Source organism: Centroberyx affinis, unplaced genomic scaffold (genome assembly GCF_046629955.1).
Source record: "Centroberyx affinis isolate AG114_WGS23_722 - 3 ecotype Tasmania unplaced genomic scaffold, CSIRO-AGI_Caff_v1 ptg007322l_1, whole genome shotgun sequence".
Lineage (NCBI taxonomy): Eukaryota > Metazoa > Chordata > Actinopteri > Beryciformes > Berycidae > Centroberyx > Centroberyx affinis.
The window spans coordinates 36413-62715 of NW_027283698.1; the positions used below are offsets into that span (position 1 = coordinate 36413).

At 41.3% G+C, this 26303-nt stretch overlaps 1 protein-coding gene across 1 annotated transcript; it reads right to left on the reverse strand.

The window, feature by feature from the left end:
• Positions 1 to 602: 602 nt before the first annotated feature.
• Positions 603 to 25880, reverse strand: LOC139639470 (zinc finger MYM-type protein 4-like). Its single transcript, XM_071513571.1, has 25 exons — positions 25415 to 25880; positions 24426 to 24499; positions 23757 to 23936; positions 21810 to 22063; positions 17101 to 17281; positions 16369 to 16572; positions 15785 to 15935; positions 15491 to 15606; positions 14224 to 14388; positions 13815 to 13965; positions 12832 to 13004; positions 12096 to 12243; positions 11800 to 11895; positions 11545 to 11582; positions 10700 to 10841; positions 10069 to 10181; positions 9539 to 9767; positions 6489 to 6719; positions 5999 to 6111; positions 5597 to 5762; positions 4430 to 4581; positions 4122 to 4236; positions 3677 to 3928; positions 2444 to 2570; positions 603 to 1774 (listed from the first exon to the last, which is right to left on the reverse strand). Exons 1-25 carry the CDS (start codon positions 25872 to 25874, stop codon positions 1522 to 1524), a joined length of 4284 nt encoding a protein of 1427 aa, XP_071369672.1. The 5' UTR covers positions 25875 to 25880; the 3' UTR covers positions 603 to 1521.
• Between the last annotated feature and the right edge of the window lie 423 nt (positions 25881 to 26303).

The window sequence follows — 26303 nt, forward strand, 5'->3', positions numbered from 1 at the left end:
TCACACTTTTTGAATTCAAAAAGCATGACTGAGTTTGTGTCGCAGCAGATTTCACACCATCATACACCTCTAAATCATTTTTTATTTAGTGAAACTAACAGAGGAACACTGGACAATTTCTGAAGTTCTTCAATCTAAATGATTAAACTGTTGATATATCCTGTTGTTTGACTGTCGCAGATACACAGATAGACTTATGTCAAAAATAGAATAAAGAAGTTTAAACCTAAAATGTGATGCTCAGCCATCACAGGGTAATGTGTGAAAACTGTTCTTATTTTTAAAGTGTTTTGTCGAACCTTGGGCCATCAGCACTCTGAAATTATTACCAGCCAAGAGGAAGTAAATCAAAAATGTCTTCCTCTGAAAATGACTTCAGCTGTGCATCAAACCTCTGAGAGGAATGCTGATGGTAAGTTTAATAACGTCATATTTATATTTAGTCATTATACAGTGTAATACTGCTGAATAAAAACAGATACTTTTTATAGTCAGACGGCTCCTGTTCTTCTCCTGATCTGAACTTCGCTAAACGTTTCAGAGAAAATTTTTCCGCGTTTCACATCTCATCGCTAATAAGACATCCACAATAAAACCATAAAACTTTTTATTCAAAAAGAAGTAGAAAAATATTCTGAGAACATTTCCAGGCAGACTCTGAAGACTCAAAGTAAAGGTGTACAGCCAAGATGTACGTTAACAGAACAGTAGGGGGCAGCATTTCTACATTTCTTTTTTTTAAATCTCATTTTCAAATACATAACACAGCATGTCGATCATAAAGATTCAAATCAAGACTCGAGACTCTTTGGTTCAAATTGAGTAAATATCAATGAGGGGTTACGTTCTGGATTGAAATCAAACTAACCAATCATCTCATTCTTCCTCCCACTAACTGTTAATATGCAACTGATCAACAATCTTGGTCTGTTTCTCATTTTGAATAATGAGGCAAAAAGGAAATATGAAAACTAAAAAAACTAAAAAATGACCATCAAATCCTGAGTCAAATCTGCAGTCACTGAACATTCAAGTGACGAGAGCTCACAATACAAAAGGGAACCCAAAGACTTGACACATAATACAAATGAGGAGTTGTGTGCGTAAACTAGTCCGACCCTCAGAATATTTTTTCTGTGGCAAAGTGGAAAGGCCTCTGAAACAACAGTGAAACCATGAGAAAAGTCTCTACTGAAACCTAGAAGTCAAATTATTTGCGAGGTAGCGTAACAGGGAGATGCACCCTGATCTGGGGAAAGGTTGGCATAGTCTTAACATGTCAGTCCTCAAGAACAACAATAAACATGTGCGTCTTCAAATCCTGCTAAACATGTGGGAAATTAGGTTTGATTTGAATTTCTTTGCATTTCAGCACATTGTAGTTGTGTATATTTCTGTTAATTGGAACGTGTTTAAATGTGCATTTGAATCAATTTCCACACACCTTTCACCACAAGCTGATGCCCGAATTCAAACGCAATCTTCCGAAAACAAACACAAAAAAGGTCACTTCTCTTTTCATCACTCTGAATCCTCCTCTTCGTCCTCCTTGTCAGGTATAAAGAGCGGGTTATTTGGCGTCTGCTGCCTCCCTCCCCCTCCCTCTTTCCCCGTCTTGACGTGCAGCTCTCGGACGGTGAGGATGCGGATGAGCATGGCCTCCATGGTGCTGTCGTCCAGCGGGGAGGAGGAGAACCACATGGGGCTGTTGGGAACGCAGGAGCGCTCTGGGTGAAGGTAGAACAGGTTGGTGCGCTGCTTGATCGTCTCTGGGCTGGATGGAGAGAGAGAAAAGGGAACAGGAAGATGTTAGCGTCAACGAGGAAGCCTAGTGATCAGGGAGACCGACCTGTATCAGTGAGGTTCGATAAGGGAAATTTGGTTTAGCACACATGGTTTAGCACAGAAACCAGGTTAGACCGATATATCAGCCCGTTATTAGTCTTTCATTAAGTATCAGATATCGGCCAATCGGTGTTGTCAACTTCTGATATGATGGAGGTTTCTCTCAGACCACAGCTACATTAAACGTTTATAAACAAAATTATATTTCCTTTACAAATTTAATTAATGATTAATTGTTCAATTCAGTTTTTTGCAAATACATTTTTCCTCTACCATCGAAAAGGTGCAGTTTTCATTAGTCTGGGTTTCAATGGAGAGTTTTAGTGTCCCATGCTGCTGGCCTAAATGCTGTTTCAGAGGCTTTTCCACCATGACAAGAAAAAATGAACACTGAATACTTTTATGTACTTTGGATTTTTTTGGCATAAAAATGATCAAATTTCAAGATATTGAATGTCGGCACAAAATCTTGGCTATCAGCGACTTCAATCTAAAAACATTTATCAATAGTACAATTTTAAACTTAAGGAGGCATAAAAGCGCAAAGCTTAAAACTTGGACCGGCCACAGAGAGAGAGAAGGGGGGTGATGCTCTCACCACTTGGAAAGGTAGAACTCGTAGAGTCTGACCGGACAGCGGAGAGGGTTCTCACTGTCCTCCATCATCTCCAGGATTTCCTCTTTACTCTCCACCTTACGCTTCTTGGCCGGGACACCATCTGCATCTGAAGAGCATATACAAGCACACACACATATCACAGGAAGGACAGGGGATAAGAAAATTAAAGAAAAACATATGCGTTCACTCACAATGTGCATCTAAAAGTGAGAATATTTGTTGTGTTCTTTTATCTTTCTATTTCACTTGATTTGAACTGCACTAGTTTACTTTTTAAGTCTTTTATCGTTTGTATCTCTTGTCTGTACTTTTGCCTTTTTAATTGTAATCTTTTACTGTATTTTTTATTACTCTGTAAAGCACTTTGAATTGCCTCAGTGTATGAAATGTGCTATACAAATAAAGCTGCCTTGCCTTGCCACATACCCCTAAATCTGAAGTAATACAATAACACAAGCATGTGTGTGATGCAGATTTTTAATGCATTTCTGCTTTATTAGGTAGATATAGAGGAAACAGCCAAGAAAGATGGGGGGAGAGTAAGCAAGTGAAGCAGTGAAAACAGTGATTTTCATCAGCAATTTTCCTCCTTTCTGACCACGAGAGAAATTTTGGAACATGTTTCTAACCATCGCCTTACATTATTATTGGACAGGGATCTATCAGCTGCTAAGGTATAGACGAGGGAGGTAAAGTTGACTGAATGATTGACAGTTGTGACACACAGTACTCTGCTGTAGTGGGTGGGCTCAACCTTTTTCAGCGAATAGTAAATACATTAAAAAATGGCAGAGTCTAGAGTTTTAAAGAACTAGCCAACTATTTGCTCTAGGTACAGAGAACTGGATACCACTTAAATCCTGAATAATCAATATGTGTTTTTTTTGTCTTTTGCCTTTATTATGTTACTTTTTACAGTAGAGAGAAATAGGAAATATTAACGACCCCAGAATTTTCATTAGACTATATTCAATGTTTTCTTATATTGTCCGTATTTATGTTCACTGGAAGCCTCACAGGAAATATCACTAGTTGAACAGGTCGAGTCTAGACCATTTAGGGATTGTAGCAGCAGCATTAGTGTGTCATAGCTAGGGCTTTTGTGGCTTTATTGATAGTTTCAGTATAGATTGACAGGAAAGTGAGGCAGAGAGGAGGGATGACATGCAGTACTAACAGGTAATGTTTTTTGGCACCCGGCCCTAATCGTACCTGTCTGCGGCTGCTCCTCCATGGATATGGGAGGGTAGAAGCGCAGGAAGGTGGTCTTGGTGTTGTTGGCGCTGGTCTTGGTGCAGCGCATGACGTGGGCGAAGGACAGCTGGCGGTGCTGCTCCACTGTGGTGAAGCCAAAGTACTTGCAGCAGAAGAAGAGCAGGGTGTTGAGGAGGACGATGGGGGAGTAGGCCCCCAGCTGTTTGCAGTCCCACAGGTACTCCTCCTCCACACGGGAATGGACGTAGCCTGCAGAGGGAGGGACAGGGAGAGGGAAAAGAGAGAGAGGGGGGAGGAGGAGGAGGTTCTGTTAAAAATCTAGCAAGGAAAGTACCTGTGGGTGCATTTGTGTGTGAGAGATTGACGGAAAGAGACACAGACTGAAAGATTAAGAGTCAAAATATTGTTGGAAAGACGAAAACAGAGGTGGATGATCTCTTACCACTGGCTGTGATTTTGGGTTTGAAATCTTTCAGCATCTTGGTGAACTCCATGGAGAACTTGCTGTAGAACAGATCAGTGAATATGTTCTCCATGCACCCGTTGTCAAGCAGGTACTACAGAGAGACAAGAGGTTACAGTCAGACAGATAATAAATAAATCAATAAAAATGCCCTTAAAAATAAGATCAAGGGGGCAAAAATGCCTTCTGAAAAACAAACAAAAAACCCTGTTAATTTCTAACCCTGATGTGGCAAGTGTGCATCATATGGATGTTCATGCCTGTGTGCACAGTGTTGTCTGTCTTGCCTGTTGTATGCCGAGACAGAGGTAGAACAAGCTGTCAGGTGAGTATGGCTCTCCGTTGGGTCGTTTCACCTCGGTGATGAAGCGGCAGAGGCCGTAGCTCAGCTCTGCTGTGGTGCAGCGAAGAACATCCTCCTTCAACTCCATGGGACGAGCTAAGACAAAGATAAAAGGTTATGTAATGCCTGGTGTTTCAAATGATCTTGCTAATCCTCCAGCTAACTTCCATGAACATGAGCAGAAAGTCAAAAACATGATCACCAATCACATGATTGGCTGGCAAGGCAACATGGCCAAAAAGGAAGCCCCTTTTTTACTGTAGCTCATGAAGACAATGAGGAATAAAAACATATCTATGAAATGCAACACTGCCAAATGTTCTAAAATTACAGCAATTGTGGCAGAAAATAGCCGATAAATACAATGTGCAAGTAGGCGATTTCAAATTGCATCTATAGCCTATAATGCATTAATGTATATAGGTATTGAATACTTTTCATTGTGACAATTATTCAAAATGTAATGAGCTCACAGACTATAATTTCTTTTGACTTCCATTCTCAGAGCCAGTGGCATTGGCCCAAAGAGAATCTGAGAGCAAGTCAAAATTAAATATAAAACTATTCTTCAAACTGATAAGGTGTAAATAATCCCTTCTCAACAAAACCTGTATCTTTCAAACACCAAAGGACCATGAAGATCTCTCCATGCACCTTTTCTTCAAAAAGTTTGTCTAATTCTTTTATGTATTATGTTTATGTTTAATTCTTTTTTCTTTTAGGCATTTTTATGCTTTATTAGATAGGGACAGTGTGAGAGATAAACAGGAAGGTATGGGAGAGAGAGAGGGGAGGACATGCAGCAAATGACCGCGGGTCGGATTGGAACCCGGATCGCTGCAGGAAGGACTGAGCCTTAGATGGTACGCACTCTACTCGGTGAGCCACCGGGGCGCCCAAAGTTTGTCTAATTATATTAGCGCCTTGATGTATTGTCACATCTCTCAGGAAAAGTGCTTAAAAAAGCCTGGCTAACTCTAAGCCTGCTTTTCTGCATGTTGTTCTGGTGACAAATTAAGACTAAATCTTAAGCTTGCTTCAAAGAACACAAGTCCCAGGCTCATGTAAAATTGTCAACAAACTTATCCAGCTAACTCAGTTATTCATGTACCAGGAACAGGGTCCAGGTTGGGCTGGGTTTCCCTCCACCGGATCCAGCTCTTCCAGGCATCAATTCCGTACTGACTCTTCAGTTTGGGGGGCTCCCTGGACACGGCCTTGTTGGAACAGCCTTTTTGAGATGTCACTGCCTCAGCTGTCTTAGCCGACTGTTTCGACTTACGACCCCAGGATAGAGAGGAGAGAGGGGAGAGGAGGTTACACCACAGATAAGATCAGGGCAAGACAAATACTGATATTGTGCAAATCCAATCTACTTTCATTTTGGGCACGTTAGGCATAACTTAACATATTAGCAGTATCTAAACCCCAAATTTCTCTTCTGCAAATAAAACAGATTCTACTCTTGGAGACATGAGCAGCATCTAAACTCCTTCCCCAGGAGGTTTGTTACCTTATTCTTGTCCCTGGCTTTCCTGTGAGCTTGTCGTCGTCGTGAAGCGGCAGGCGGAGGGCTGGGGGGGCGCTGGGGCTGCTCTCTCAGCTGGGCCATCAGCTCCAGAGTTTCTGCCAATGACACCAGATCAAACATCAGACAAAGATTCAATAACTTGAAAAAAGAATAAGAAAGGAGCGCTTCTTGTATCTGAGGTAGTAGAGGACAGCAAAAACAGGTGCTCTATGGTTAGCAGGTGCAACAATACTTAAAAAAATATTAGATATTCCTTGCCAGTAACATAAGACACATAAGAACTGGTCTTCGTCAGGGTCACAGTTTTTTGGGGGAATCCATGCTTTTACTTCCTCACATGTGTCTTACGTTACTGGCAAGGAATATCTCTTTCTATATCTTTTTTTTAGGTAAAGATTCAATAACATCAGACAGACTTGGAACACATAAAATAAGTGAGGAAACACCAAATCTGTACAACTCGTCCTCTCACCAACAGTAACGTCGGCCTCGATGTCCATGGGAGGCGGGACTGAAGGCGGGGGCTCAGAATAAGGCTCACTGGGCATGCCCACAGGAACGTCTAAGATTGGGCGGAGCTTCTCGTGGGCGTACGGTCGACTGGGTGACCTGAAGCCGGCGTCAGAGGGGGGGTCCTCCCAGTTGTTGAGGAAGCTGGCCAGGTCGTCTGTGTCCAAGTCATCACTGTAGTTACTGGTGTGGTCTGGAAAATGGAGACATGAGAAGTGTTGGATCTAAAAGAAAGTCCTACTTGGGAATGCATGTGTGCTCAGCCACTGACACTGAACCCATTAACCCATCGGCCTTCTGTGTAGTAAATGCCTTAATAGCTCTGAGGTTCCCCAAGTCAGTGTGTGTTGGGCAGTGGTGGAAAAAGTCCTCAAATCCTTTACTTAAGTAAAAAGCAGCAACACCATAATGGAAAAATACTTCATTAAAAGTAAAAGTTCTGCATTCAAATGTATAGAAGTATTAGCAGTAAAATTTACTTAAGTATCAAAAGTAAATGTACTCATTCTTTCAGAGTGTTAAATTATTGATGCATTAACCTGTAAGAAGTATTTTGATGTTGTCGGTCTAACTGCTCCACATACTGTTGGGGAGTTTAAACTCTAACAGTGCAACATATTTTATGATCTTATTGTATGTTTTGCATGTAAAACCTTATTCTGCAAAGTAACTAGTAGCTACAGCTGCTGTAGCGGGGTAAAAAGTTCAATATGTCCCTCTGAAATGTAGTGGAGTAAAAGTATGAAGTCTCACAAAATGGAAATACTCAAGTAAAGTGCCAGTACCTTAAAACTGTACTTAAAGTACAGTACTTGAGTGAATGTACATAGTTACTTTCCACATCTGTTGGGGGTGCAGTTTCCTTTGGTCTGTCACTGTCTCACCACCATCCCAAGGAGCAGGGATTGCTTTTCTGGGGTCAAATTTAAAAATAGTTTTCCCTGTTTTCTTGGCTTCCCTATTAAAGTCATGGTTTTTAGGAAAACTCAGTGACCCATTTCCCCACAGTGATTTTACTTACTTCGCTCCCTGCAAGCCCACTCAACCCCGAGGAGTCATCTCACACCAACCTGAATCTTTCATACCAGTCGTCCACCAATTCATGGGACTTCTGAACACAGGATGCAACTTTTGTCCAGTTGGGGGTTTTCTCATAAAAGGTTCACGCAAACCCTTTTCTAACGCCACCCAATACTGTCCAAATCCCCGTTCTCATCAAACTCCCAATCCCACTCCCACTTCCTGACGCTAGTTTGGGGCAATAGGGATCAGACCAATCCCACCCACAAGCAGACAAAATAATAAGGAAACAAAGTCCTTACCTTTGTGTGCAGTTGAGGGAACTACTGGGTCTTTTAGTCTAGAACTATCCCATCCTCATCACCAGTTGCTGGATTTAAAAGAAATCCTGGGTTCTTTAACTGAGAGTGAGATGACTGGACGAGGGGTAAGAGGTTTATCGTCACAGTCTCAAAGCAAGACATTCTCTGCACTCTCTCTTATACTAGATATTTACCAGACAAAGTACACATCGTATCCTGATTGGCTGGTGATCTCCTCAGTCTAACATTAGCCAATAATTACAGGACTCGTGTATCTCCTGTCTACTTTGAGTTACAGCTGTTTCTTCTTCAACAGCAATCTCATTATTCTGGCTGACATTATTCTGGCTGACTCAAAGACACAAGCAAAAGTCCTTCTCTGTTTCTATCCCGGAATAACAACCTCCCAAATTCCTTAGAGCACAGTGTGCTCACACAGAGATACTTTATATTCGTGTAACTGTGTAAATATAAAGAAGTGTGGGTTGTAAGAAATGTAGCCAGACTTGAAGAATCCGCACACTGCTGAACTCCAGGAAAAAATCCTTTTCACAAGGGCATAGAAAAAAATATGTTTCTTTTTATTTTTCATCACAGATGCCCTAAATATAAAGGTCAAGGTGCAAAAAGTACTGTACAAACTTGTGTGTTGTATCTGCAAGGTGTTCTTCTCTTCCTGAATCATCTTCTAAAAAATCCTGAATTGCATCTTGCTCTGAATCCGTGACATACTCAGTGCTGGATTCTGAAGTGATAGCGGGGTTTCCTTGAATCAGACTTGCTTACTGTTTTATCAATGATATCAATGAGCTGCTATGATGCGTGACAAATTTCAGAGAAATCTGACAATAAAGTCATATCGTATAAACCTTGTTGTCCTTATAGTCACTTGTGTAACTTTTAAACTTGCTCACTTTAGTTGCTCACAGGAAAAAAGACTGTCGACATTCATTCGTTGGTTTCAATCGGGGAAACTGAAATTTTCCCAGATTGAATAAATAAGAAATCATATATTAATTTGCTATTTCTTTATTGTGTATAGATACACAATAAAGTGTACACAATATGCAGCGTCAAAGTGTCCACACCCAGAGGACACAGAAACACTGAATACAATGGCTCTGTGTCAACTCGTCTTAATGTCTAAACGGGATAGAAAACATGTCTGGTGAACACTGGCTTAGAGGCTTTCTGTGAAATTTGGTTCGCATTTTGGGGAGAACAACATTGTTTTCAGGTAAAAAAAAATTCCCTATAACTGCGCTCAAAAACACAGGCCAAACTAGCCTTGCCACACTTTTCACTAACTTAAAACAATTTAAAAGAAGAGAAAGGGCTTCACTCACTGCCTCTTGGGAACGGTGTGTGAGCTGTAGGGCTGTGTGTGTGTGTGTTTGTGTGTGTGTGTGTGTGTGTGTGTGTGTGTGTGTGTGTGTCACTTCAGGCTCGTCTCTTTTCCTCCACTGACTTGGCTGAGCTTTGTTCTCAATGCCTCATATTCAATGATTTTGTTGTTCTAGTTGATGGCTACATTGCAAAAGCTAAATACTAATTTCAAAATATTACACTGATGGAAAAACCTCAACATCACTACGTGAAAAAGTGACATTGGCCCTGACAGCCTATTGTCATATAGTCCACAGTCATATAACAGCATAATCAATTCATGTCTTGAAATTAAAGTTCTTACCATCCGGGGCGTGAGCTTCTGGCCTGTCTCTCTCTTTCTCCACTGCTCCATCCTTCTGCCCGTCCTTCTTCTTCTCATCCCTCTCGTCCTGCCCAGCCGCCATCTCAGTCATGAGGATGAGCTCTGCCTCGAAGGGGTCAGAGGGGTCAGAGGGCATCTTCTCGCTCATCTCCTGGACGGTTTCCATGATGCGCTCCAGCATCGCAGGAAGGAACATGGGCACAGGCAGCTGGGACAGACATAGATTGGGAAAAAACACAGTCTGAGACCCTAACCTGAGAAGACACCCCAGGGTTCAGGATGATGAAAATAAATGTAAATTCTGCTCTTGCGGGGACACCACCCTCTTGGGTCCCAAAGCTTGAGAAAGAAGGATTTCTCTGATTTAAGTATATCTTTAATTTTTTCCCTCAACTGTTCTATAATAAAGGGCAATAACACATTCTAATTTCAGATTTTTTTCCCCAGTATCTCCCTTGGCTAAATCCAGGTCCAAAGAACATCAGGGATGTTCGAGGTGCTGCACATACCGGTATGGGCAGGCCCAGGAGTTTGGGGATGTACTGGGTGTACATGCTCATAGGCAATGGAACAAACACCGGCACTGGGACAGGCAGGACGATGACTTTGGGGAAGAGGTCATCTTTAGAGAACAGACAGAGAGAGAGACAATATCAGAGCGCTGAAACCAGGAGTGTGTGTGCGTGTGTGCAGTATTTGCGATGGAGTAAATATTTCACCGCAGGCAAAGATACTATACTCAGTTAAGAAGATAACAAAGCAAGTATTTAATCTGCATGTATGTGTTAATGTAGAATGCACATGTTCTTATAAAATGTAAAGGTAGCACACAGTTTTAAACATCAGTGGTCATGGAGAGGGATGCAGGCTCATATTTGCTGATATTCAAGAGTCAAGACCAAATACAGCTGGCAAAATACTGCTGTCTCCTTAGTTGTCCATCAACACAGCAGACAGACTGTTAACAATGTGTGTCAGTTTGTACTGTGTTGCTATGCAGGTTGCCAATACGTCTCTACACCAACGCAACTGCAACAAATTTCTACATTTTTGTAGTTGGTGAATAAAGTGAACCCAACAAAGCAGTAAAAAAAAGTGTGTGTGTGTGTGTGTGTGTGTGTGTGTGTGTGTGTTTGTTACCCGTCTGTGCTTCGGTGTCGGCTGTCTCTGTTGTACAGGAAACCCCCTTGTTCTCGACCAACGGTCTACAGAGCAGGGCCTTGTTCTTCAGGACTTTGGGAGGAGGAGAAAGAGGAGGAGGAGCATCTGTCTGAGTACTGGCCTGAAGGACAGACAGATAATAACAGCAATAATGATAATACTGTTGAAGAAATCTCAAGAACAAGAGAGCTGGTAGTTCGACAGTTTATTCAAGATGCAGATTGGAAGCCAAGACAAACTAGTGTTGAATATTCATGTTTTATGATAATTCAGGTAATTTATATCACTAACATTGGTTAAAGGTTACTTCTTCATTATGCCAACCAGTAACAATTGTTGAACATACTCTTTCATTCACACTCATTATTCTCCAAGGAAATAACCTAACCTCCAAGTTTCTAAGCGATAGGAGCACCTGCACATCTGAACTCCCCCAGGCTAACACTTCAGCATCATAAAAGAAATAATGACTCTTGTGCTCGAAAATACCTAACGAAACAAAAAACAACTGTTTGCTCAGAGTAACTCAGTTGACTCTTTATGAAACTCTCTTTCTGCTCTCCCCCCCTCTGCAGTCAGAGTGGAGGGTCAGCTATGAAACAGCGGCCTTGGAGCATTCAGTGTCTTGCTCAAGGTGTGTCTAGAGAATCAGAGTTTAAATAAAGTTGTTAATTTCTAATAGACAACTGCAACTGTTGTTAACCGAGTTATCACGAGTGGGACTCTAAAGAGGGAGGGACTTTACAAATCAGGTCAGAAGTCCTCCTTTGTGGGTTAAAGGGACTAAGCTTCAAAATAAACCTGTTTTCATTCCCTCAACTTACGTGTCCAAGGATCTTTGTCTCAACGTTGAGGACAGTGCCTGTGGAGACAATGACAGAGTATGAGTCAGCAAAAAAGAGCAAACCTGCACAATAAACACTGACGTCCACATGGGGGAAATTGGGAGTTAGGACAGCGACTGATCTAGAGTATATGCGCCATCTCTCTCTCTTTTTCTCTCTCGTATATATCTCAAATATATAATATACATACATACATAAGAGTGTGTGTGTGTGTGTGTGTATGTGTGTGTATACCTTGCTGGGCAGTGCTGGCAGAGGCACTGGGCTGCCCGGTTGGAGCGCTGGCAAGCGAGACAATGTTAGTGATGACAGGAGCGGCCTCCAATTTACCTGCAGATCCAGGGGACGAAGAGATAGAGGCAGCAGAAAGGGAGAGAGAGACCAAACAACATTTTTGAATGTTTTAAAATTGGGGGGGGTGAGGGGGGTCAGACCCATGAGATATCATTTAAAAAAGTCAGACATGAATTCAAACAGGTTTAAAAGGAATAAAACGGGGGAACCAAATATAAAACTGCAACAAGACGTACCTTTGGTGACTACCTGGTTCTGAGTGAACGTCTTCCTGCTGCAGAAGTGCAGCAGACAACTCAGCTCACAGAAGTGTTTGACCTCCCCCAGCATGGGAAGAGTCTGCGTCAGTTTCCTCTTGCGACCACAGGTGTCACACTGGGCAACCTGAGCGAAAGTTATTATAGTTATGGTTATTTTCATCATTCTGGGCTTTATTTTCCTAATTTCCTAGTCATCATGATGATTGATTGTGTTCAAAATGTTGTCACTTACTTCCCTGTAGAGCTTTACATACCCATTAGAACTGAAATGTCATTGTTAAATCATAGGTATTTAAAGATATGTGCAACTGCAGTGTGAATGTTATTGTGTTGCAAGGTTGTGTTTTAAATTGCTTTTTGGGTTCAACTGTTGTTGTTTTGGTCCTGTGGTTGTGTGTTGGAGAGCAGCACTCCCTGCGACTGGAGGTACGTGAAGCTCTACAGTGAAGTAAACGACTAAATTTTGAACACAATCAATCAAGCAAGTAATTTAGGGAGCGGGTGAGTCCAGAAAAGTGAGCACTAGCCCAGCTGGTGAGTCCAATTGGGCAACAGAACAGATCTACACCAATATTTACTTAAAGAGTAACTAAACCCCAAACTCAAATTTGTGGTGAAGCCTGACATCTCTGTAGAAGGTGACATCACCTGGCAACAAAGACCTGAAGAAATGATTAGGCACACAAAATCTTTCAGTTCCACCTCTGCTTACTTGGCAGAAGAGCATGGAGTATTTGGACATGCAGTCGTCCGAGCAGAACTCCTCGGTCGTTCCTCCGTACTGTCCCGTCACCAGCTCTTTGGAGATGGAGAAGCAGTAGGCACAGCAGCGACAGTGTTTCCCCCAGTTCTTGGCCAGGTCGTGTTCATACAGCAGATTACAGCCTGGGAAGGGAGACCGGAGAGGCTCAGGGTCCCTACACATTTCACATTTCCAATTTCCACAATTTCCAATTTCCACAATTTCTAGATCTTAATCTCTTGACTGGATTTGGTCGATGTTCAATAGGATGTACATCTGATCTGATTCCAGATACATCTGTAAATCTTTAAGTTAGCCAGTAGAAACTCTGTATTATCATTATCATGATGATGCTCCATATTTAATCTCTTTTGTACTTAGCCTTGTATCTGTAGCCTTTGATTTGCTGCTGCATTGACCCACTTTCCCCCCAGGGATCAATAAAGCTAATTTTGGGCAAAATGACTGTAAACTGGGCCATAAACACTTTCTATCCAAAGCTTACAACAATTGACATGACAGTGATGTGGCCGCTACACCGGTTGCATTTCTGTTCCGTCCATTTGGGTCGGATATTTTGCTTATTGTAGTCATTTATCACCATGTCATTAACAAAATAGAGGATATATGAACCGACGTCGCTTAAATAAATGTTGGAAATGACGTTATCCACAGACATAAGTACTCCTCTATGGTACATTAATGTTCCTCACGGTACAACTTGAGTTGTTTATGGAACAATAAGCAGAACTAGATAACTGTGTTCACTTACCCACAGGTAAAATCCTAGATACGCACAACAGAACAGGCAGACCGCGGACAGAACAATAATGGAGCTGGTATAGCAGCTTATACTGCTGTGCTGCATCTGGGCCGCAACAAGAACCTCCTTGGTTCTGATACGCCAATGCAAACTGCATTAGCCCTGTGGACATTTTTGCCAGTCTTCTTACCGTCGCTGCAGAAGTGGCAGTCTTTGTTGTCGATCCTCTTGACGTCTCTGCTGACCTTTTCGATCTTACAGTATTCACACAGGCCCGTCACACACTTGACCTTCTTATACTCTTGACAACAGGCCAAGCTACACACGAAAACCAGCTTGTCCTGCACACACAGACAGAGTTTGCTTGAACTTAGTCAAGTGTAAGAACATCACCAACTGTCACAATTTTTCAGCTCTCAAGACAGGAGGCTAATATGCCAAAAAAACAACGATAATGATACTATTATTGCTATTATTGCTAATAGTCAGCCATCCTATCCACAATGGGTTCCTGTCAATCCCCAGCCCTATTTTCTCTAACCTTTGAAGGTGAGTGGACTGCCCACTCTCCTTAAAAAAATACCCCCCACACAGGTTACCTTGATCTGGATGAGGTTAGGTTTAGTGGTTATGAGTTGGCAGCACTGGGAGCACGGCAGTTTCGCTGGAGCTTTGGGAACGTCAGGCTGGGTTTGGTTGGGGGTGGGGGTCTGGATCTGGGTCAGGGCTACTGGGGTGTTCATCTGGGTCGTTTTTAACTTCTCCTGTGGCACAGAAAAGCAAAAAATAAAGTGTAATGGTTGAAAACTTCTGCAAAAAAGGTACAGTATCGACCACAGATTAAATGATGACTGTGAAGGAAATACAATGATAATCAAGATTACAGCTGCAAGCAGCAATATGGTGACCGGGCTCAATTTAGCCATTTATTAGTTTTTGGGATATATAGATATACCTGTATATACATTTTTTTTTTTTGGTTTTCATTCAGAATTCTTTGTAAGTCTATATAAAATCTAAAACAATGGCAAAACAGTTTAGTCAGGAGAAAAAAAGTAATAGAATGATTTAGTGCATATTAAAGATTTAAAAAATTCCCATGCATACTTAATCATTTTGAAAATATTTCTATTTAAACCACAGAATTAAAAAAATTGCCAAAATTACAAATTTTACATGTAATCTACAACATGTCCTCTGTCTGCCAAAATATTTTTGTGACGATTCAGAAAAAATTGCCAGATTTATTAAGAAAAATATTTAATGTACCATTTACAGTAAAACATTTCAATGCACTGTGGGCTCAGTTTTTGATGTATCAAAAATCCGAATCCTAAATCTGAAGATGCTGTGTACCAAGTTTGGTGCAAATTTAACAAAAAATGTGAGAGTAATTGGGTTTAATTAGTTTTACAGTTTTTGAAAAAATCAGAGTGATGGACTTCATAATTTGCACTAGGTTGCAGCATATAAAAGGTTTTTCTCACTTGGGCCTACATTTTGGTCAAAGTTTCAAAGCCGTAGCACGTACGGCTGATTTTTAATGACTTTTAAAAGTTTTGAACTTTAAACAGTTGCTATAGCATACTGCTATAGCATAGGAGAATTGGCACCAAACTTGAGAATAATACCAGGCCCTACAGGTCTGGTCTCCTAAAAAGGCAGGTAAGGCAGTGTATCCAGTGTATTCTAGATACTGTCTCACAATGTAGTTCAATGGATAATTCTGGTTGTTTTCAACCTGGACCTTATTTTCCTAGTTTTTGCCATCATGACGACTGCTCAAAATTTCATCCCTTAGTTTACTGTAGGGCTTTTTAGTTAGAAAAGACTAGAAAGAGTTGTATAGTCTGTGGGCCGCATTACCTGAAAAGCTGTGACACATTGTAGAGTGCAAAAGTTCTTGATGGAGGTATCTGACATGGCTACGTGGTAGGCTGGTACCGTGGCCTCACCACAGCTGTCACAAGACAACAGATCACCTATGGAGAAGGAGGAGGTTTAATCAGAGACTTGACCAAGACGGCAGAAGCACTGCAGTAACGGATTCACTGAAAGTCGGGATCTTGTAAGCCATGACAAAGAGGACGAGAGAAAGAGAGGTTGGGGAAGTGGAGGGAGAAGAAGAGACACAGTCTTGACAAAATGAATGTCCAGTACCTGATGCACGGACATTTTGGATCTTGTATGCCATCACACAGCTGCTGGTACAGAAGAGCTCCACTATATCCACACTGTTTTTGTTTTCGACCATGTCAAACATCAGCTTGGAAGTATGGCACACAGTACATGGCTGGGGTGTCTTGATTTTCTGCCAAGTAATGCAAACAGAGGAGAGAACAGGCACATCACAAAATCAGTCCAACCCATTGCATTTTACATTTTAGGCTGATCGGCTCATCCAGACCAACTTGTAATGAGGGAGCAGGGAGGGGTTCAATGTTTTTCTGAAAGACAGAATATTTAACTACTGATAGGAGGCACTGTCTGCTGTGGTGATTGAACCTGAGAGCTTTCAGTTACAGGATGTCGACTTTATATTTGTTTTATATTTGTAGAGTAATATGTATGGTCTCCAGTACTGTATAATTTATATGTGCGGCCCTGTTGTCCCTACACCATGTGTGTCATATGTTGATATGCCTCTGTACCAATCCCACCAAGACAAATTCCTGTATATTTTCCCATAAATTTACTGTCCTTGTGACTTAAGTGATGCTGATTATGATTTTTGATTTCCGTACCTCTTTGAACTTGGCCAGACATTCTGCATTGCAGAGGCTTTTGTTGCCGTCCTCCGTCTTCAGCGTGAGCGGTTCATTCTGGCAGACAGAGCCACAGTTCCCACATTTAGCCATGGACAGCTTGTGGATCCTGTGGAAGCGGTCAAAGCAGACGCTGCTGCAAAGTTTGTGTACGGCACCTTTCAGGATCACCTCATGTTTGCTCTGCAGGATGGGCGACAAAAGAGCAGTGCGTATGTTAATTCATAGTTAAATCATTTCAATTCATGTAAACAAAGATAATATAGATGATAGAGACAATATGTTACAAGGCTCTTTACGTGTGTGTGTGTGTGTGTGTGTGTGTACAACCTTTATATATACGTCTTAACATGAATATTTCCCTTTTAGTTTTAGATATACTTTGCATGTTATAACTAAAACTTTACTTGACAAGGTGGCCAATTAAGGTCAAATTCTGTTCTTAGTGTAATGTATGAACAGGTGGCCTTTACCCCACAATACAGTTATTCTGAAACATATGCTATTGAATTTATATATTATAAAAAAATCTTTAACATCAAACAAATACACTGGCGTTTATTTATTGTTTTATTGCCTGTGACACACTTTTTCATCCATTTTGAAAAGTGCTCATTACTTTTATTAGTTTATCATTACTGTGGGTATTGATGTCATCATAAAAAAAATATAAAATAAATATAATTTTCATTTTTTTCCCTTTTTCCTTACAATGCAGTATCTAGAGCACATGCTGCAGAGTGACTGTGGTCCTTTTGGCTGGAGGGGTATTTTGGTGGAGATGATTCTCTTGTAGTTGAAGGAGGACACGCAGGTTTGGCTGCAGAAGTCCTTCTTAGTGCCGTCAGCATCCACCGGAGCCAGGATGATGTTCTCAGGCTGCAGTATCGCCCTGAGAGAACGGGGAGGGAGGAGCAAAGATCCATAGTCAGGAAAACTTTAGTTGGCTATATGAGGAGCATGAACTTTGATACAGTGACGATGTTTACATGCAGGCTGATTATCGATTAATAGAACAAATTTTGATCCAGATGAAGGACTTGGGTTACTGTTTCAGTATCTGTGCAACAGGATTCTTTTAGGATGAGCTCTGTGTAAATGGATGATCACATAACTCTGAGGTATGCCTTTCCTCCAACATCAACATTTGGGATTTATTTAACCATCTAAATCTTTCTTTCTTTCTCTTGACTGTCTAATTATGTATACAGTACACACTTAAAACAGTATATTCCTCAAAACTGTGCTAAAAAAGCAGGGAAAAAATTGTTTTCTATCAGACTCACTTAAGGCAGTAGTGGCAGTTGTTGGTCACTGGTTTGATCCGTGTTGCGGAGAGACAGGAAGTGGAGCAGAAGACGTCTGGGGAGCTCTTCCTCTGGTAAGCCGTCTGTCCTTTCATCAGGTTCTTCTTGCAGTGGGAGCAGACCATGTGCAAGGCTGGGGGGAGGAGGGGGGTCGCGGTCTGCATTTCGGTAGCTGTAGATGTGGAGTTTCCCGTCACAGAGAAGACCGAACTGATCTTTATGTCGTCCTGTCAACAACAGAATAGTGAAACAGTGTTTGGACTTTGTTCATGTTCATCCACAATCCCATTCAAATCAACATTCTTTTTTACATCAAGCTCGAACGCTGGAAAACATGTACTCAGCTCCGATGATATTATCATTAAAAATAAACTGTATGATGACAAAGGATATGACCAACTTAGACCATTATCTCGAATCTCTGCCTTGTTTGACTGTATCCTTGGACACATGCTTTATGCTTACTTAGAGAACAGTGCATCTTTCCACCTCCTTGTGAAAAGAAATGTGTGCCGTACCTTTGCTGTACTAGGCTCAGCCTGGTCATACTCCTCATCCTTGACTTCTTCCTTCACCTTAACTGGGGGTGGAGAGGGGGATGGCTCGACTGTGTTACACGGAGATGAAGTCTCGGACGTCTGGGTTGGAGCCTGCAAACTCTCCTAGGACAGAGGAAGCCAGTCTGGTTAGAATATTGTGATGCTTGTAATTGACAATTGTCTTGTAATTCATGTTAAACTTTCTGTGGCAGTGGAGTGTGGCTGGAGCACGGGCTGGATGAGTCAGTAACCTATTTATGCCCTCTCTTGCAGTGAGACAGGGCCTGACACCCGATGTCTAAAAAGACATACCTGGGACTTCTTCTGTTTATTGTGTTTATAAGGGATGGGACAATACATCGAAATTCAATATATCGCAATACCAATATGTGACAATACGACAGATTGCAATGAATTGCAATATTAGCTACATTTTATTAGCTACTGTAGTAATCACAAATGAGATGACTTTCCTATCACAACTTCACAAGCTCTCCACCCAAACTATTTTCACTTTGTAATGATATTTTTTAAGAAATAAAGCATAATTCTGCTTTAATTCTGTCAGACTTTGTTGTCATTGAACTTTTATTTATTATGTTATATCGTGGTTGTATCGAATCGTGAACCCCATAAATCGTATTGTGAGATAAGCCTTTTAGGGCTATGTGACCTATAATATTTACATCACACACTTTTCCATTTTACAACATGAGGCAAAACAAAAAAACAGTGTTTACAAAAACCCCACCAAAGAGAAATCCACATTTCTTACTTTAATAATTCATAATTTGAAGCAGATTTTTGCAGTTATTATATGGAAGAGGACAGAGGAAGAAACAGGATACTCACAATGTCCAATTTTGGGACTGATAGGTTGACTTCTTTTATCCCGTTCCATCCGGCATCTGTTCCTATAGCACAAATGTAACATGTTATCAGGTTTACTGTGAATAATGAATATGGGTACAAAAGCTAAACAAGTGAAACATTCATCCCCCTAGAGCCAAAGCTCCTAAATATTTGGTTATGCTTTGTTTGTCTTTTGTACCTGCCATTTCAGCAGGTACATAAACATCCTTTGGGGATCCTATGCTATTCTAAAAGCCTACTTAGCTGGTAAACTGGTAAAAGCGTGTGGTGAATTTTGGGATTTACCACACCTTGTGGTCAACAGACAAAGAACTCAATTTCCTTCTCTGGAGACTCCCCTCACCTGTACCTGTGGCTTCACAAGATGGAGACGAGCTGAGCTGCACCAAATCTACCGGCACTTTCTTGTCCTCTGATTGGTAGTCGTCCGTGTGCTGTGGTAATACACTGGGTTTCTCTTCAGTGTCACTCACAACAGGGGACTTCTTGTCTCCTGTCACCGAGAATGAGGAAAAAATGCACAATACTACCATCAGGGATATGGTTCATATATTATGAGTCATATCACAATTTGCAATATGAACAATCATTAATCATTTTGATTAATTGTTCAGCTCTAATTCATGGATAGACAGAGATTCTATCCTGACCAAGTAATGTTCCTGTATCTCAGTACCTCCTCTGCCTTTTTAATCATGTGCCGTCACAGTATGAACCAATCAAACACTACACAGGACTCACAAAGTCACCCCTCTCTGTGGTTGAAGCACTGCTAACAAGTGATATCAGCTGGGGAATGAAACCCTGCATACTCTTAGACCTCAATGGCACAAGACAGAAAGCCACTGCAATACCTGATTCACAGACAGTCTGGTTCTTGCATGCCATCACACAGCTGGTGGCACAGAAGAGTTCCACCACGTCCTCGCTGTTTTTGTTTTCGACCATGTCCGACATCAGCCGGGAAGCTTGGCACATGGTACATGGCTGGGGTGTCTTGATTTTCTGTCAAGTAATACAAACAGAAAAGGGACAATGTGCACACATTACAAGATCAGTCCAACCCAAGGCATTTTACAATTTAGGCATTTAGATGATCGTCTCATCCAGTGCAACTTGTAATGAGTGAGCAGGTATGGGTTCAGTGTTTTGCTCAAGGACACTTCGACAGGATGTTTAACTACTGATAGGAGGCATTGGCTGTTGAGGTGATTGAACCTGAGAACTTTCAGTTAGTCAATCACCAGGCCAAGATGCTGCAATGTTGCCTTTTGGAGGATTTCAAAATAAAGGACTTTGTTCTCTCTTTTGCTTATGAGCTGTATCTTTTGTCAAATATTCAAGTGCTTACTTATTCTTAAAGTGGTATCTAGAGCTTATCCTGCCTTTTGTTTTGCTGATTGTTGTGATGTTTGTGCAACACCCTTGATGTATTTTTTGTTTCACCTGCAGACTGTTGATTATATTTCTTCTATATTTTCTGCTTATCATCATATTTCACCACCGTTTTCCATCACTCTGCTGCTGCATCATCACTGTGCAATTTTGAAGTTGGATTTCCATACCTCTTTGAACTTGGCCAGACATTCTGCAGTGCAGAGGGTTTTGTTGCCGTCCTCCATCTTCAGCATGAGGGGTTTGTTCTGGCAGAAGGAGCCGCAGTTCCCACAGCTAGCCAGGAATGGGCTTTTAATGGTGCCGAAGCGGACAAAGCAGGCGCTGCTGCAGATCTTGTGGACAGCACCGTTCAGGATCACCTCACATTTGACCTGCAGGAGGGATGTCAAAGGAGCAGTATGCTACTTCAGGGTAAAATCATTTTAATTCCTGTAAATATAAATAATAGGCGTAGCGAGTGGACACCCTTTCGATTTTTATCATCACATAAATATTTTTTTTTTTCAGCTTTAGATATATTTTATATATGTTATAATTAAAACTTTCAATTCCAGTGTCATATCATATCAACAGATGGCCTTCACCCCAGAATAAGCCATAAAGTTCTATTGAATTAATACATCATGAAAATCTTGACTGTCAAACAAGCATATTGGCTTTTGTTTATCGTTTTGTCTGTATCACACTTTTTATCTGTTTTGAAAAGTCCTCAACAAATACCTTTAATGACCAAATGTATTATTACTGTTGCATTGATGTAATTATTAAGCAAAACAAAACAAAAAAAAGATTAAATTTAGCTTCCGTTCCCTTTTCCCTTACAATGCAGTATTGGTTGCACATGCTGCAAAGTGACATTTTCTTGGTGGAGTCAATCCACTTGGAGTTGACGCAGGACAGGCAGACCTGGCTGCACAACTCCTTCATAGTGCCGGTAGCATCCACCGGAGCCAGGATGATGTCCTGAGGCCGCGTTATCACCCTGAGAGAATGGGGAGGGAGGAAATCAAGCAAACATCCAAAATCTGGAAAACTATTCAGCTCTATATAAAAGGGGCATGAACTTTTATACAGTGACGATGTTTAGACACAGGCTGGTAATCAGTTAGAGGGACTGACTGAGCCTAAATTCCATATGATAATGCCATATAAACAATTAAACTAGATTACAATAACATGTATTTAACAGTCTAAATTTTGGGTTGCTCTCTCTCTTTCTCATATACGCACTTAAAATGAAATGCATTTCTTTAAAATGATAGATGAAATAAAGACAGCATGGAAAGGCAAAAAACAGACTCACTTAAAACAGTAGTGGCAGTTCTTGGTGACTGGTTTGATCAGAGGCAGTGTTGCGGAGAGGCAGGAAGTGGAGCAGAAGACGTCTGAAGAGCCCTTCCTCTGGTAAGCCGTCTGTCCTTTCATCAGGTTCTTCTTGCAGTGGGAGCAGACAATGTGCAAGGCTGGGGGGAGGAGGGGGGGCGTGGTCTGCGTTTCGGTAGCTGGAGATGATGAGTTTCCCGTCAAAGAGAAGACCGAACCGATCTTTAAGTCATCCTGTCAACAGCAGAACAGTGAGACGATGACACAGCAAAAAAGAGAAAATGATAAAACTGGACATCATGGAAGGTGCTAGAGTTATTTTCCAACTCTGCATCAACCTCTTTCAGCTCTGTGAGTTTTTCTCCCTGAGTATGTTTGTCGTGGCCCTGATTTGCTCTCAGCTTACTTTGCCAAGCTGTTCAAATCTTTTTCCAGGCTGTTAGCTACCTCCAATAGTGTCATCTTCACCTTTTTGAGGTGTTCAAGGTGGTCCTCTGCAAACTCTCTCTTTGTGCATTGCTCTCTTTCCTTCTCCTTTCGTGCCCCAGGTGTAGCCAATATAAGGTAGGTGTCCCTTCTCAAATTCCATTCTTGTGTCCTCCATGATGCATTTTATGCAACCTAATGTCCAAAGAACAGGAGGATGGAGGGATGAAAATCCCGGAGGCTAACTTGCCAACCAAGGATGCACCGGATGTTGACTTGGCCAACAAGAACGCATGGGAAGCCCCAAGATTCACTGCAAGAATGATCCTCAGTCCTCAGGACCCACCACCCTGCTGGTTTTCATTCTAGCAATCTCATCAGAGCCTGATTTACACGTGGAGTGCCAGGTAAATGTAATTACCTACCTTGTATGATAAAAACAAACATAGCAGTACTCAACCAAGACAACCACTGATCTATAGTACAGAGCCACTTCAAACAGACAGGAAAATGATTGTGCGAGTGACGTCAAGCTGTAGCCCATCTCATCTCTTGTCGTACTCAGCTCAGATGATGCGATAATTCAAAATAATTTCATGATGACAAAAAGTGGAATTTGCTTGTCATCATCAATGTGTGTATAATATTGAATCATCTCCCAGCCCTAACTTTTTGTGTGCATTCTGTTTTTTGGTATATACTCATGACCTAACTTTTTGTGTGCATTCTGTTTTTTCGTATATACTCATGACCTAATTTTTTTGTGTGTATTCGGTTTTTTGGTATATACTCATGACCAAATTTTTTGTGCGTATTCTGTTTTTTAGTATATACTCATGGGTTAATATTTGTATTCAATTATAACTTGTTGGGACTTTTTGAAGTCCCAAAGGGGGGATTATGTAGTAGAAAATCATGCTTATAGCTTATAAATACATAGAGTAAACATATATCCTAATACGCATAAGATCAAGTTAAAGGCCTGTAAAACAGGAGATCTCAGAAGCCATATACTAACAGAATGAACAGCTCCGAGTAGGCCCCAGATAACCCACAAGGCCGCTAGACGTCTGGGAGGGTACGAGGAGACCTTGATAGGAACGTCAGGAGACTGTCTATCAATATGGTACGATCCTCACATGATGCTCAGCCCCCCCCAGAAGGGACACTGAATAGAGAGAGATCTTATGGACAAACCCCATGGGAAGAAGTGGTTAACTTAAAGGGGTGTCATACTGATCAAAGTGTATAAAAGCTATTGTAATCTGGCATGAAGCCAGTTCTTCTGCAGAAAAACTCAGGTCTTTGTTGCCAATAAAGATCTTCATATTATACCATTCTTATGCCTTGAGAGAAGATTATTTTGTCTCCTGGGGAAACCACGACACAACAACCAACTTAGACCATTACGTCATATCTACCTCATACCATATCCTTAGGTACATGCTTTGCATTTGCTTGTAAAAGTACAACATGTGCAACGGAAAAGTGTGTTCCCTACCTTTGCAGTACTAGGCTTGTCTTTATTGCTTGCTGTGGATGTAGAGGATGTTAGAGCCTGGTCGCACTCTTCATGCATAGGTTGATCCTTCTCCTTGACCAGGGGTGGAGAGATGGATGGACTGACTGTGCTACACAAAGACGATGCCTGGGATGTCCGGTTTGCAGCCTGCCACTTCTCCTAGGACAGAGAATGCAAGTCTGTTTTGGAATGTCTGTTTGTAACTGATGTTTAACTTGATGACAATACTTAAGTGAAAACGGACAATAAAGTATTGTTTAAACTTCTCTATTCTTGACCCTTTTCATCTCTGGCCATGCGTTCACACAGCAAACGACTTGGAAAACCAGTGACCAGAAGCATATTCGTTTTCTACAATCACAGAAACACTACCCATTGTTAACCACCAAGTCTCCTTGATTCCTTGTTGTCAGCCTGGAAAACTTGGCCACTACTTTACACAAATGCAGTAACATTGCTTGGTCTTGTCTATTGCTGCAAAATTACAGGTACTACAGCTAGGAATGCACAAGCTCAAATCAGCCATCACATAGCGGCTCAGCGACGTGGTTGCTAGTGGTGTGAACGTAAAGCTAGTTTAAATTCATACCATGAAGCAGTTTTTACAATTATTACATGGAGGAGGACAGCAAAAAATAGAATACTCACAATGTTCAATTTTGGGATCAACAGCCTGACTTCTTTCATCCCATTCACCACAGCTGATGATGCGTCATACCTTCCTATAGGAACATGTGCAACATGTGAATATGGGCACAAAACAAACAAAATAAGTAAAACCCTGCTCTCCACTCCTGCGGACCAACTACAGGATTGGCATTCCATACTATGTATTTCAATGTTACATGTTTTTCCAATGGCAGTACACTATTTTATTGAAGGCACTAATAATTGGTTTGTGCAATGGAGTTGCCAGTTTTCCATGGAACACCGACATTTGACCATAGGCTACTTTATTAAAAAGACATTATAGGATGTACATTACCAGGCCCAGATGAGCAGTTCTTTATAGAGCTGAAACATTGGATTCTGGAAGTAAATTTCATATTCATTTTTCCAATTGGGAATGTGATGTAACTTTTTATTGTTGTAAGGTAGACTAACCATGAGCTATCAGATTGTGAAATGACTATATATGTTCATGGCCATTAGTCAACCTCATTTCAGTTTTGTTGTTGAGAAACCATGTTTGATTCCTGAGTTCCATGTGAAATACTACACTACCCACAAGCTTCAGAGAGCTCCCACCAATCGAAGATGTCACTGTTACCACAGAAATGTTATCTGCTCCAAGTTGTGCATGGCTGGTAGCCTGACCAGAAGTAAGTAATGAGTTGGCAAGCAACCTGTATTTGTGATTGACGACGCACCACCATGGTTTTCCTATCAGACGTTATGTAGGTTTTATTTTTTAGAGATAAGAAGAATCATTACAAATCAGGAATCAATATTGAACCATGTCTCAGTATGTAATGTGCAACTCATTAGTTGTCAATATTTCTCTGCATCATCGCCAAGACAAATCCCTGCATATCTACTGCACAAGGTGATTAAATAAATGTTGAGATCAATACTAAGATGCACTTAGGAAGCATAGCATTTAACATAATAACATTCTAAACTCAGTTTTATTTTACCTGTATTTAAGATGAAGGGCCTGGAGGAACCACTGCTATCCTCGTCCATCAAATTCTTCTGTTCGTCTTCTTTCATCTGAGCTTCTTGTTCCTCTGTACCAATGCCTGTGGTCTCATCAAGGTCATTGGCACTGGTATCCAGCAATTTACATCTACCAGATTCGATGTTATGAGTGGTGTCTTTCTTAATATGATTATTGTCCTCCTGCTGTTTTGTTGTATCTTTTAGACCTGGCAATCCTGCTGAGTTGCTTGAGTCACCATCTCCCTCATTTTCTTCCATTGTGGCAAAGTCCTCATCGGTGTCAATGTCCATGTCCATGTCCATCTCCAAGTCCATCCATGTCGTGTCCATGTTTGTGTCCTCACTGACAGAACTTTTCACAGGCGTTTCCGCTAAGCTTTTGTCCTCTCTTTCCTCATCTGCCTTCAACTCATCGCCTTCTTTGTCATTCTTCATCTCGGCAACCTCTTTTTCGCACTCAGTGGTCCTGCCTGGTTCACCTCCGCTCACAGATAAAACTGTGCTGACCGACTCCATCGCAGAAAGACAATCCTCTGAGGGGGATGGATCTAGAAGAGATACAGGTACGTGAGAACAGACCTCCTCTGCCCCAGTTTCTTTATTTTCACTTACTCGATCCCCAGATTTGTCTGCTGTTGGTGCAATCAAACTTTGAGAAGGGTGGGGAGAATCTGTCCTCAATCTTTCCCTCTCTATTTGTTCCTGTTCATAGGTCAATACACCAAATGATTTTGATATCATGAGCTTGGGTGAGAATTTAGTTATGCAACCAAGTCTGCCCTGCAAGCTTTACAGTATGTTATTGCTGGACAAAATCTATCTTGACAATTAGAACTATATGACTTTCTGACTAACACCAATCTG